Source organism: Amphibalanus amphitrite, unplaced genomic scaffold (assembly GCF_019059575.1).
Source record: "Amphibalanus amphitrite isolate SeventyFive unplaced genomic scaffold, NRLGWU_Aamphi_draft 000751F_arrow, whole genome shotgun sequence".
Classification (NCBI taxonomy): domain Eukaryota; kingdom Metazoa; phylum Arthropoda; class Thecostraca; order Balanomorpha; family Balanidae; genus Amphibalanus; species Amphibalanus amphitrite.
The window spans coordinates 350234-364624 of record NW_024882245.1 but is presented as its reverse complement, the minus strand read 5'-3'; the positions used below and the strand labels follow the sequence as shown (position 1 = coordinate 364624).

Genomic DNA, 14391 nt, shown 5'->3' with positions numbered 1-14391 from the left:
GCGTAGTTTACCAAATACCATGTGGGGAGTGTCATAAGAAATAATAGGGGAGACGGGAAGGGCTCAAAACTCGCCTGACAGAGCCGTTAGGCGGCACGGGCGGACATCGATAGCAGCGCCTCTATCGGTCACTAGGGAAAGCTGGGCTGTAGGCGACGAAATACCGGCTGAGTTGTCACAAGTTAAATAGGTTTATAGACATCCTTCTTATGAAAAAGTTAAACTTTGCCTTCAATTTCTACAGGCAATTTTAGAAGTGCCTTCACGTAGATTACAAAACCGTTTAAATTATTTTATTCACTTCAAGCCTTCCTTATTGTTCTTGATGATGCGGGAACTATTTCTAATTAGTGTTTCTAGCTTAGTAAAAGAGCATATTTCGCAAACGATGAAAAAAGCATAAATGGAAGATTTTAAATGCAATTTTCTGTAACAAATAATGGTAAATTCTCTACACTCAAGGAAAAGGTGCATGCTAACTGATAATTTAAAGTTCTTGGGGCCAGTTGGTTTCTTCTTTTCTTACGTCGCCCCAATGGCCGCGAATACACTTGTGATAACGCCTATCGCACAAAAGAGATATACGGGACCATCGATTGAGTAACGCCACGGTTCTACACATGGAAGAGTCTGACCATTTACCAAGGTGGGATGGGGCTTCAGTTTTGCGGGAATGCGCTTGCAGACAACTAAGAAGAGCGGTTGAAGCAGCGTTCATCCGTCTTGAAGAGACAACAAACACGAGCTGGTTTTTTCACGCTATCAAAATATACTGCAAAAATAGCACTTCAAGTAGGATGAATAAAAACTATAAGTGTCACGTTCCACGAAAACTTTAAACGTAGCCAGTGTTGACGCAGTTTGAATTTATCTCTGCTGTTCTCAGTGTGTTTGAAATATGTGCATTTGAGACGTATATTTATATTTTAACTTGTAATTCTATTCTGACGAAGGTTGTTTGGAACCGAAACGTCAATAAAAGTAAGTGCATTTAGTTACTTTTTGGCTCCACCGATAACCTCATAACACAAATATGTCCTTAAAGGGACCCTCCCACCTTAACATTAGTTTTGAGTTGAGATAGCCAAGTTTGCGGCCAGGCTCAGAAACCACCATTTATCCTGGTCGCAACCCCCGCAGCTTTAAAGTGTTCAAGAAATTTGTTCCCTTTACTTGCAGGGTGGGACCAGCTTAGTCCCTATCTCTTAACCCTATTCCTGGCGGGGGGGGGGGCCTCAGGAGCCCCCCCCCCTGAGGTTTTTTGGTTATTTCTCCCAAACGCGTTGAGCTAGGAAGCTCAAATTTTCTGACTTTTCCTAAAACGCTTCTACGCAACATGTCTGAAAATTTTGAGTTGATCTGACCTCAGGTCAGGTCACCAGAGGCGGTTTGGTGACCCTACCTCAAAAAAGTTTGCAATCACGCCGGAGCTAGAGTTTTTGACCGATCAGTTTCTTCTCTTCAGGGTTTAGTTAGGGTACCAGTATGTGCAATTTGTATATCTCGGAATTTTGATATCGGTGACCTAAGGTCAGGTCAATTTCGCGACCTCCCCATTATAAGTCAATGGGGGAAAAATCAACTCCCTGTTTTTACCACTAAAACGGGTCGGAATGGCCCCATATACCATACATGACTTCATATACGATCAACCTTCACTACCTTGAGGTCTGTTTTGCTGTTGGGCAGCTGTGAGGTCATGTGACGTCATCAAAGGTCACCAAAGGTTTTTGGCCAATAACTCCGTACAGGAACAAGATACAGACGCGTGGATGGTCTCATTGTGTTCAGCTCGTCAAGACGCATCGAATGATATACATGATGACCTCGAGGTCACGTGACCTGAGGTCAACCTTTGACCTTGACCTTTCGAGGTCAACATATATATCATTCGATGCGGATTGACGAGAGGATCACGATGATGCCCTTAGTTTGTTCCTATCTTGACTAATACGAAAGTTATTCGAGAAAAACTCTCCATATCTAGCGCCGCCATTTTGACTTTTTCGACCCCTGTGACGTCATCTTTGACCTGCCCTGAAAATGACCTTAGTAAAAATTGTAGATCTTGACCGTGCGTATCCGATGCCGTTTACCGCTTGTCGCTATCTTGCTTCGTTCTCGAGATCTCAGGGGGGGGGGGTCCGAATCGGCCCCCCCCGCCAGTTTCTTGTCCCGGCGGAGCCCGCCAGGAATAGGGTTAACACCAGTATAACGCCTTTTGGGGCGACTAACGGAGCGAGCGAGAGGGTGGGCCTTGCACCAGCGAAATTGCGAGGGGTTACCTCCAACTGACTTGTGCACGGCGCCTTACTAACCGGTCTCTAGCGACGTGCCAAATTTGGGCACAGTCGGCCCAGCCGTTCTCGAGATCTGGAAGCGGCACCCTGCACGTGCGCACGTGCAAGCGGGGTCCAAACTGACTTTTGCACGGCACCCTACTAACTGGTCCCCAACCGTGTACCAAATTTGAGCGCAATCGGCCCAGCCGTTCTCGAGATCTGGGAGCGCCCCCTGCACGTGCGCACGTGCTGTAGCACCCCCAACCTTAACACATGCAGATGAATTATCTGATGGAGACCTAACTGTGTACCGAGTTTCAATTCAATCGGCCCAACCGTTGTGCCGTTATTGAGGTTGCAATTTTGGGGGTTCTTAAAACATGTCCAACTTTACCACGCGCCACGTGCGGTGGTTAGAAAGAATGCATGGTGGCCATCACACCACAGAACTTTAACGTCCAAGTGACATTCAGTAAAGAAGACCGCTTGTCAATCGGATGTCCCGTTCCTAAGATATTAGCTTTTGAAGAGCGTCCCCACGGCCGGCCGGCCGGCCGGCCGGCCGCTCATACTCAGGATTTTCCCTTAATTCAGTATGAGACTCCGCTCGCTTCGCTCGCTCCGTAACTAACCGACTCTGATGACGTCATCAAGCCCATTGACCGCGCGTTATAAAATAAAAGTCCTATATTTCAAAAACGGGTGAATATTTTTCGGTGAAATTTGGTAGTTGTTCATTTTCGCTCTTTCTGATTCACGGTACTACACTTTAATGCCAATTCATTCACTTTTTTAAGGTGGAAGGGTCACTTTAAATAATCAACTCAGGATTTTCCCTTAACCTGCGACCTGCGGCCGATTTCATTAAAGGGTGTAATACAAGAGGCGCAATTTACCACCCGTTTTTGACACATTTTATGCCCTAGCGGTTTCATTAAGAAAACGGGGGTGTATTTTGCGACCAAAATTCTACTACCTCGACTTGTATGCCCAACAGCTGATTTTGGAGGGAAATGCAGCAGTTCTGTTTCATAAAGCGACGCAATTTACAGCTAAGTAATTTTTCATGTTCTTGATATCTCACGAAATTCTACGTCGCTCTGAGCTGCATAACTTTGACATCGCCCGTTGTTTGGGACCGTTTCGGACATCACAAGTGCAGGAGTGAATCGAATTTCATGTCTTTTTATTATGAAATTACTCTATGCTCGGGGTTACATGAGCAGAGTTAATACGCATTACAAACGGACTACAATGGTGAGCGAATAGGAAAATCCGTTCCTGATACGCATTTACTTGCTCATGTAACCCCGGTATATGACCAAGACTCAAGAGCTTTGGCCTTTGAAGGGCAGTTAGTACATACTCCATACCGATACTTTGTGGGACTGTAAGAATGCATTGTTTTTAAAAATGTGCTATTGTATGCATAGTTGGTTTGAGATTGACTATGTTTGAAGGGAAACACTTGAGTGTCCTCTTTTCAACACAGTAACAAATATAGAATTAATATAATACTATTCAATTAAAAATATAAATTAATTAATATAATACCCTCCAGACTTTTCGGTATATCTCCAGAACCGCTGCGCCGATCGTCACCAAACTTTCAGTACCGTCCCGGACATCAATTTTACACATTGTGACCTAAAATTTTTCCAAAGCTATGATAGGTGATGGCCGGAAATGACGTCAGAGTGACGTCATGTTCTGCCGTTTTCGACCCAAAAAAGGGTTTCGCGAGAAGAGCTGTCAGGCCTATAGCTTTGCAAATACAGAAAAATGATAAAGACATAAAAGCTGTAGAATGAACAGGGCTACAAAACTGGCATCTCGGATTTTTGAAATTTTTGGATTTTGACCCCCAAAAATCAAAAAAATATTTTTTTTTGATATAATAATCGAAAAATCCAAAACGATTTTTGAATTTCGCAAACCCGGAATATATGTGATAGTCCTTACCGCCTTCCATCCACATACGAAATTTGAGATTGATACCTCTTTTTTTTGGCGATGGTATAGCTAAAAAACTGTTCAAAATTGATAACGTCAAATGTTCAAACTCAATTTTTAGCAATTCTAGACCCCGTAGCGCAAAACAAAGACCACCATTAGACTCCCCGTGACGAGCGGCATCGAATCAATACCCATGTTATGCAAAACTATTAACTTTAAAATTTGACCTTTTTTGGCCTGACCTTGACCTGACCTTGACCTGCACTTCACCAGAAAGTGAACTAAGCCGTACCTGATAGTCTTATAACCAACACCATTGAGTTGGAAATGAAAAATTGGCCATAAAACATGCATCACACAACCTTAGTAAAGTTGGGCTTATGTTACCTGACCTGTGACCCTTGGTGACCTGACCTGTGACCTGACCTGGTATTGTCACTGACCTCTAATAGCAACATATCTACTAGGCAACTGACGCCCTATCGCTGATTTTCGACAAAATGCGCTTTCCTCGGTGTTACAGCGCATTCCCTAGAAGACCCGTGAACGGTGAAACATTTCATATTTGACCTGACCTGTGACGTCATCGGTGACCCCGAGGTCAATGAAATTTGGTTTCCTTCGACAAATTTGACAGGCCTTTCGAACATCGTTTGAATTTTGCGGATCCGTCCAGTAGTTTTGTAGATACGAGGGGGGGCAAAAATAGCCCCCCCCCCCCCACCAGGTCGCGTTATAAACAGACCCCACCAGGGCGCGGGTTAATTCAGTATGAACTCGCTCGCTCGCTGCGCTCGCTCGCTCGTAAAAATTATGCATGGTATTAGGTTGCAATATGTCTGCAGAATGTTGTTGCGGGTGTTTGATGCTGTTCCGTTGAGCTTACAAGCGAATTGTTTGGAGATGCCGGGGGGGGGGGCAGGGAAATGTTGTGACGAAATGATGATTGATTAAGCGGCGAAATGTTGTGTAATGTGGTGTATGCTTTATGCCTGCAATGTGCCGCTGTTTTGTGCCAATTTCACACACAATAGTTACGGAGAAAAGCGGAAAGGTAGCACGAAATTTTGACAGACTGTGCAAATGTGCAATCAAGTATGGGCCCCAGTGGCTCTTTGTTGTACTGCAAATTTATGTCTTTATGTCTTAGGTACCGACAAAATACCGAAACATTTGGATTGCAATACCAAATACCAAGTTGGTATCGGTTTGGTATCGGTATACCAAAAAGTTGGCGTCCGATTGACATCTCTAATACGGATCGACTGATTGCTGAGACCCAACGGCCGATAAGATTGCCGCCTGCGGTCGAGTTGACAAAGGTGGTGCACAGCAACCGAGCCAGTGGTGGACGGCAGGTGTGCGCCATAGGCCGCGGCTGTCGTGCTCAGGGACGCTCCTAGCTGGTAGTCAAACTGAGTATCCGCGTGTGTCACTGAGCTCAAGATGCGTGTCGGTGACCTGGATGGTTGACCTCTGCCGGTGGTCCGCCGTCTCCGAAGTGGCGTTTCAGGGCACGGCATCTGGCGGCGCTCTGCGGCCATGGGGTCGGCGGCGAGCGCTGTGCCACTGTGGGTGCTGACGGCTGCCCTGCTGGGCGCCGCGCTCGGCCGCCAGCCGTTCACGGTGTGCAACAACAGCTGCTGCACCGTGCTGCCCAGCTGCGGCGCTGCAGCATTGCGAGTGTCGTGCAACTACTCCGGGGCTTCGGTGAGCACACACTGACTGAAACGGGGTGGGTAGTCAAACAGGAAAAACTAGGGTTTGGTGTTTGATTAATTTTCCAAATAAACAAACATAGGTAAACAAACTGTTCACGAACAACTGTGTTCGCGAACAAGTGGCGTCATCGTCCTAATTTTGGTAAATTAACAGCGAACAGTTCGCGAGCGTTCATGAATTCTTCGCGAGCACGGTGAAAGAGGGGTGGATATGACATCCTCCCCAGCTATTTTGCGCCTAATTGAGCTAGAACCTCGCGAACAAGCCAACGTATGTATCGCTACTAGAAATAGTGATTGGTTTCTATCAACCCGCGCACCGACGGGAGTCTGCGCCAACTTAGAACCGACGGGGGGCGGATGACCGCCCCCCCCTGAGATCTCGAGAAGGAAGCAAGATAGCGACAAGTGGTAAACGGCATAGGGTACGCACGGACAAGGTCTACAATTTTTACGAAGGTCATTTTCAGGTCAGGTCAAAGATTACGTCACAGGGGTCAGAAAAGTCAAAATGGCAACAGGTTGTGGTTGAAGCGGAGGAGACAGGGGAGGTAGTACCCAAGATCGTCTTAGAGGAGCAGCAGGAATAACAGGTAGCTACACCGTCCAAGGAGCCGGCCCCCAACACTTTCCGTCCCTTGACAGTGCGCCAGCAGAAACTAATACACCGTCCATGCCAGTCCAGGGCCGCGGAGTCAGTAAAGGAACCTGGGATAGAGACTCCCAAGGAAGCTGTGAGACAGAGAAGCCCGTTAGAAAGGCGGTAGAAAAGGTTTGAACCAAACCGACAAAATATCCTGCAGCAAAAGAAGCGTAACTGACTTGAAGATGACCCAAGAAGGGTGGGCTGAGCTCCACGACGGGGGAGAATTTTGTATTATGTGTATGTGGTGGCCAAGGGTTGAAACGCTCTTAAGCTGTTGAGAGGAAAATCAAATCAGAGGTATCTCGGACCGGTACTATTCGTGCTTATCTCTCGAGCTATTATTTTTCCGAACACGGGCTTGGGGGAACTGAAAAAAGAGGCCAAGAAGAAGGGATTTTGGGTTAAACATGTTTTGATTTGATTTTTGGAAGTGAATAGATAATTTCTGAAGTGAAAGATAATTTGGGAGTTTAATTCGGACACACCCCCTCGGCCGGCGTGTATGTAGAAAACCAATAGGTCCGGCGGGGGTCAAAGCGCTGCGGCCGTTGATGCATGTGCATTTGTATTGTGAGAGCATATTTTCTGACACAACTTTTCACATGGTTTATCATATTTTCACATAAATTTATCCGAATCATACTTTTCAAGTGATCAAAACAGTGGCGGATCCAGGGGGTAGAATGGGCATTTGCCCCCCCCCAAACGGCATAATTTTAACATAACGCCTATGGACGAGGCATGGAAAGAATCGATAAATTGTTATGGTTTGCCCCCCCCCCAAAAAAAAACTCTGAGATGGATCCGCCTCTGGATCAAAACACGTGCAAAGTGATTTAAACTCCGTTCTTTCTTAGGTTTGCAAGACTATAGTGCCTCTATTTTGACCTTTTTTACCCCTGTGACGTCATCTTTGACATGACCTGAAAATGACCTCAGTAATAATTGTGGACCTTATCTATCTGTGTGTACACTGTGCCGTTTACCGCTTGACGCTATCTTTCTTTGTTCTCGAGATATCGCTGTCATAATGGGCAGTCATAAAAATGACCTGACTTGAGGTCAACGCAGGCCGAAAGCCACTTTTTTATTATCGCATATGAATGACAATTGTTAAGGCTTTAATCGTCATCAGACACAATTGCAACTTTCAGCGGGGAAAACATCAAAGTCACTCTTCGAAAAATAGGTCAAGAGGTCACGTGATCATAATTTTCAAAAATTGAGCATCCGAAATAGCCAAAATGTTTCATGGTTGATTGCGAGTTGAACCATATTGGCCGTTTTCACGACGTAATAGCTGGCATCTATTTGATACCTGTTTGGTCCTTTGGTTCCGCAGGAATTTTAGTAGTTCTTTATAGTAGGTTTTCCAGCTTTCGAATGAGTGATCAGTTACTTTGCTGTTATTCTATTAACCCTCGCCCTGGAAGGGGGGGGGTCGATGCGACCCCCCCTAAGGTTTTCGAAGATAGCGTAAACACGGCAGCGCCGCAAAATTTGGCACAGCCTATGGGGCAACCATTTTACATATGACCTGAAAATGTCAGGTCCAAGTGACCTTGATTCAGGTCACCAGGTCCGAAAAACCGGTACAAGGTCATGGTCATTTTTTTTGCACCTGTCCACCTCACATTTTTGGACTGATTTCCTTCAAACTTTCAGGGTGTGCTAAGTTCACCGAGTTGTATAATATGTAGTTCGGGTTTTTTGATGTCACTGACCTGAGGTCGGTTAGAGGTCATTACGTCTTAAAGGGACAATATCATCGAAAAAAATTAATGTATGAAGCTGATTTTTTTTTGCAAGCATTTCATATTTTTCTGAACCAGAAAAACATAGTTTGAGGACCGAACTCGGTGAAAAATATTGCAACCACATTTCATTTTCATGATTCATTTTCATGAGCGCACCACCACTAACTATACAAGCATGGCCGCCAGTTTGGAAGCATGCAAAATTACTACAGAACTGGCGCAGATAATACATTATTGACGCTACGCTTACGCGGTCGTTCTTCTGATTGAGTTGTCCTTAGGGAGAGGTAGCCTTAGGTATTGCCTATAAAAATATCACGTGACAATTGGAGGGAGTGACAATTGGACGTGACAATTGACAATGGGAGAAAATATCACGTGACAATCACGTGATAAACGTCATACATTGGAGGGAGATTGTGATTCAAGCTGGAGGAATTCCTTTGTTGAGCCGCTAGAATCCGAAGGAAACAGCGGAAATTGCCTACGACTATTTAATGAATTTAACGGTGATGAATAAGTGCGAAAAACGTTTTGGCTTTATAAAATTTGACGAAATGACCAGGGTAAAAGTTTTATTACTGGCGGTCAATTCAAAACGGCGCAAACATTTTAACAGTGAAGATAGTGAAGCACGATTCAAAGTGTAGTACACCTTTCGTACTTTGAGCGGCGATAGCGGGATAACGGTGTGGAGCTTCGAGGATCGGTCTTCAGTTCCCGGACCAGAAAGGTGGGGCCTATGCAATGTCAAATTTCATCAAAATGGTGATACTGTCCCTTTAATGTTAAGCCTATGGGAAAATACTAAATTCGGAAAATACTGGAGATATCCGCTTCGTTCTATCACTTCTTTGAAACCACAGTACTTAATAGCAGGTCACTTGGTGCTTCTTTGTTTGGTGTAGGTACTTATCCATGGGTCAGGTCAAATGAGGTCAACTGAGGTCAAATGACGTTTTCGCCAATAACTTGACACGTAATGACGCTAGAGCTTAAAAATGATGTCATTGGGTTCCTTGTGATCAGCCAAATCGAATGATATGCGATATGATGCAATTTGGTTAACTTAAACTTAATCAATTAATTAAAGTTTATTTAAAATTTAAGAAAAACTTAAGGTACACTTAATCACGCTACAAAGTATACCATTCGTCGCGCCTTGACGTGCTGAGTTCATTGGTGCTTTTCTTTTTGCTCTAGCTTAATTAGATCAAAAGTTATGAGCGAAAAACTTTTGACCTGTTTTTAGCGAAATTTTTACGAGCGAGCGAGCGCTAGCAAGCGAAGTGAGTCTTTTCAATATAACGGAAAAATCTCAGTATGAGCGGCCCGGCCCGGCCCGGCCCGGCCCGGCCTGTAACGCTTTTGAGAGGCTTATATCTCAGCAACCGCTGGACCGATTGGCCTGCGGTCTTTTTTGTTGGGTAGCCCCATCCCTTCTACCCCGTAATTGACTACTTTTGATACATCTCAGTGACCGTCGTGGCACGTGCCACGTGAAAAGTCAAGGGTGTTCAAGCTGTTTTGCAAAAGTAGTGATTTTGAGAGGCTCATATCTCAGCAGCCGCTTGGGCGATTGACTTGCGGTAATTTTTATAGGGTAGCAGCATCCCTTCTACCCAAAATAGGATACTCTCGATGCATGTGGGTCACCCCCAGTGCACGTGCAAAATACAACAATAAAGAGGTGCCAAATTTGTTCCCATTTCAGTAACTTGGTCATTACTGGGGCGATTTCGCTGAAACTTGGCATACAGGTAGGCACCCACCAGGCAATGCATTCCCATGTGTTGCGGTTAGGGTGCTACTGCACGTGCGCACGTGCAGCGGGCGTTTCCAGATCTCGAGAACGGCTGGGCCGATTGCGCTCAAATTTGGTACACGGTTGGGGACCAGTTAGTAGGGTGCCGTGCAAAAGTCATTTTGGACCCCGTTTGCACGTGCGCACGTGCAGAATGCCGCTTCCAGATCTCAGGAACGGCTGGGCCGATTGCGTTCAAATTTGGCACACCGCTAGCGACCAGTTAGAAGGGTGCTTTGCGCAAGCCCGTTGGAAGCACCCTCTCGCCCTTCCGCACGTGCAGGGCTCACTATCTCGCTCGCTCGTTCTTCGCCCAAAAGGCGTTTTACTGGTTGTATTTATTACGTTAGGCGGCACGGGCGGACATCGATATAGCAGCGCCTCTCGATAGGTGTTATCATAAGTGTATCCGCGGCAATTGGGGCGACGTAAGAAAAGAAGAAAACAACTGGCCCCAAGAACTTTAAATTATCAGTTAGCATGCACCTTTTCCTTGATGTGTATAGAATTTACCATTAATTGTTAGTAAAAATTGCGTTTAAATTCTTCGATTTATGCTTTTATCATCGTTTGCACAATATGTTCTTTTACTAAGCTAGAAACACTAATTAGAAATAGTTCCCGCATCATCAAGAACAATAGGGAAGGCTTGAAGCTAATACAATAATCTAAACGGTTTTTTAATCAATGTGAGGATACTTCTAAAATTGCCTGTAGAAATATTGAAGGCAAAAGTTCAACTTTTTCACAAGACTGATGTCTATAAACCTATTCAACGTGTGACAACTCGGCCGGTATTTCGTCGCCTACAGCCCAGCTTTCCCTAGTGACCGATAGAGGCGCTGCTATCGATGTCCGCCCGTGCCGCCTAACGTAGCGGTCACTAGGGAAAGCTGAGCTGTAGGCGACGAAATACCGGCTGAGTTGACACACGTTGAATAGGTTTATAGACATCCGTCTTGTGAAAAAGTTGAACTGTTGCTTTCAATATTTCTACAAACAATTTTACAAGTGTCTTCACATCTTACAAACCAGCTTAGCTTATTGAATTCACTTCAAGCCTTCGCTATTGTTCTTGACGATGCTGCGGGAACTATTTCTTATTAGTGTTTCTACCTTAGTAAAAGATTATAATGTGCTAACGATGGGAAAAGCATAAATTCACTTTTTTAAATGCAATTTCCTCTAACAATTAATTGTAAATTCTCTACCCAGCAAGGCAAAGGTGCATGCTAACTGATAATTCAAAGTTCTTGGGCCCAGTTGTTTTCATCTTTTCTTACGTCGCCCCAATGGCCGCGAATATACTTGTTATAAAGCCTTTCGACCCCCCCAAAACCCCCTTAGATATTGACCAAGGGCAACCAAATTTGTACAGGGGCGAGAACTCTAGGGGGCCCACCTACCTACTAAATTTGGTGTTTCTAGGTGCCATAGGAGCCAATCGCGAGGGGGGGGTCGCATCGACCCCCCTGCCAGGTCGTGTTATGAAAAATGCCCTGCCAGGGCGAGGGTTAAACATTACATTAATTTATTTAATCCAAGGGTTTACCACTCACGTAGACTTGAGGCGTAAGCACATTTGTGACATTTTCAAATCTATTTAATGCTAGTACAATGATAAGAAAACATACTGAGCTGGCAGCTGCGGGTGACCGAGCTCTCCCAATTCCACGCCGGTTTGGCTCTGGAGCCACAGCAGACGGTGGAAGTCAATATCATTGCTAAGGCGGCGGCGGATTTGATACGCCCGGGCACCACTACGGCTGACCGAGCTCTCCCAAATCCACGCTGGCTTGGCTTTGGAGCCGCAGCAGACGGCGGAGGTCTAGGTCATTGCTAAGGCGGCGGCGGATTTGTTGCGCCCAGGCGCCACCAGGGCGCGCGCAGTGTCGGGCTGGTGAAACAGGAGCCGGGTATCTAGTTGCCAGGCTGATTTGCTCCCTCATAGTCAAAAGGTGGGCTACTAGAACCTAAAATTGCTTTGTTTGTAAAGAAATAAGCAATTTGATGGCAAAAACTGCCTGGATTACAACTTTTAAAAATATTTTGAAAGTAAAAGACTTCAGTTGTAAGGATTATAAGGCATCAAAAGGTTGGTAGGGTAGACCGGGGCAAGTCGCCCCGCCGAGGTAAAACGCCTCACCGATGTTTCTCGGAAGTGGCAGAGTTCTGGGGAAACATCCTCTCTTCTATAAAACGTGCACTATATGAACATTATATGAAGAGACTGGAAAGAAATTGTGATGACTCTTTAGGGAGATATAGCCAAAAATGTGTTTTTGGAGTGATTTTTATGTTTTGTTGTCAGCTTATGCATCATGGCGTTCTTTTATCGTCCACATCAGGTTAACGACTTTTATGTATTTTGAACAACTATTGTCTAACGCTTATCATGCCGGGTTGGTTCGTGTTAAATTATGTCTTGCTGGAGTGCAAAGCGTTGTTATATGACCGAATTACGTGATGGGGTAAAACGCCCCAGTAGGTCGCGGGGCAAAAAGCCCCATGAGGCGTTTTACCTCATGTGTTGTTCGGGCTACCCACTTTATAATGTTCGGTAGCTGGCGAACAGTAAGTTTCTATGCCTTTATGTGTATTTTTCTCAGCAACTGGATGGCAAAGGAAGTATTCTGTAAACATTTGCATTGCAATAATTTATTATTTGGTCTTATGAGGCAGGTGAAAAACCTGCTCATACAATAGTGTCATAGCTGAACACCTGAAAGGATGGAATGTGCTAACTTCAGAGCCGTGCCTCCAGAGGTCTAACGGACCTCTCACATAAGATTAAGCCAACTATCATATTAAATCTGTAATCTTAAGTATGGGGCTACTTGCCCCAGGCCGTGGGGCGTTTTGGCCTGGGGTTGGGGAAAAATGCCCCATTTTCAGTTGCTTCACAAATCACTCAGCTTGGAGTCCGATCATATGTGAATGAATTTGAGGGGTGCAATTTAAAGTAAAATGTCCAAAGAACGCATTGAGCACAAATTTGGCCTTCCAGGTGATGTGGGACAAAATTTATGTAGCAAAATAAATTATCTGGGGCGTCTTGCCCCAGGCTACCCTACTTTCCACGTATCAAATAGGTTCCACCGCGAAAGTCCCGTCATTAAAACGGCCATTAGCCCTCGCCCGCACATGCCATTTTCCCATCCTAGAACGCACATGGGGGGGGGGTTGCCACCCCCCCCCTGCGCCATTTCGTTCCTGTTGGAGATAGAGCTTCGCGGTAAGGACAAAAAGTTCTTTGGGAAGAGACAATTCCAATGATACCCAGTTTTACCTTCTCAGGTCAGTCATTAAACTTCCAGGTCAGGTCAAACTAAAAAAGTTGCTGTTTTGGGTTACCGCTGGATATCAAGTGCGCTGCTTATCATATACCGAAAACGATGCCGTTTTCTGGTGCCAAGCCAGCTAGAACCTCTTTGTCACACTACCCGTCCAGGTGTTTGCTGCTGAGGTCATTTCAGGTCAAGTTAGGTCAAGGTCAATGATATGTGTTTGTATGTCTGTGTGTGTGTCTGTGTGTATACTGATGTGTGCACCGGTTGTTAATGTGTCCATATTACATGAAATCATGATCTGAGAAGCTTTTACCAAAAATGCAGTCAAAAAACTTCACGAAAAGTACATTCAGCTTGCCTAAAACGCAATTATTTTAGATGACCTAGGTTGACCTTGACCCTGTCTTTGACATCTGTATATCGTCGAACAACATGTTCCATGATAGGTGAGAGGTAAGAATGGCAAAAAAGGCCGAAATCAAGGTGTCAAAAGCTCACAAGGCCCAAAGCCAACGCAAGATGTTGAGAATTGGTCATTTGGGTCATGACATGACCTGAAAATAAGGTCATTCAGGATACCTGTGAAGAAAATTCATTGTTCTGTTATCTTCAGATCATGCATTAATTTGCATTTGTTCATGTCTACTTTGCTCAACTGAGCTTGGTATCATGCCCATATAAGGAAAATTGGCCGCGCTGAAATGTCAGAGGTTGCACCAACCTCGCCTCGGGTGGAGTGGGGGTAGCGCCCGGTGGGGCAGGGTAACCTTTGACCGGTCGCACGGCCGAGCAGCTGTCACCAGTACAGCCTCTGACAGTGAAACCCCGCTCACTTCCCCTGCGCGGGCACTGAGCGCAGCTGGATGGAACAAAACATGTATAAGAAAAATGTAAATTACAGCATGTTGTAAATCAAACAGAACAATGAATTTTCT

General features: G+C 45.2%; 1 protein-coding gene across 1 annotated transcript in view; it reads left to right on the top strand.

The window, feature by feature from the left end:
• The first annotated feature begins 5553 nt into the window (after nt 1–5553).
• The window catches only part of LOC122365613, a 33921-nt gene continuing 25083 nt past the window's right edge, over nt 5554–14391 (top strand). The window contains exon 1 of the mRNA XM_043336978.1: nt 5554–5948. Coding sequence (XP_043192913.1) covers nt 5781–5948 — 168 coding nt within the window. The 5' untranslated portion in view covers nt 5554–5780. The remainder of the gene's footprint in view (nt 5949–14391) is intronic.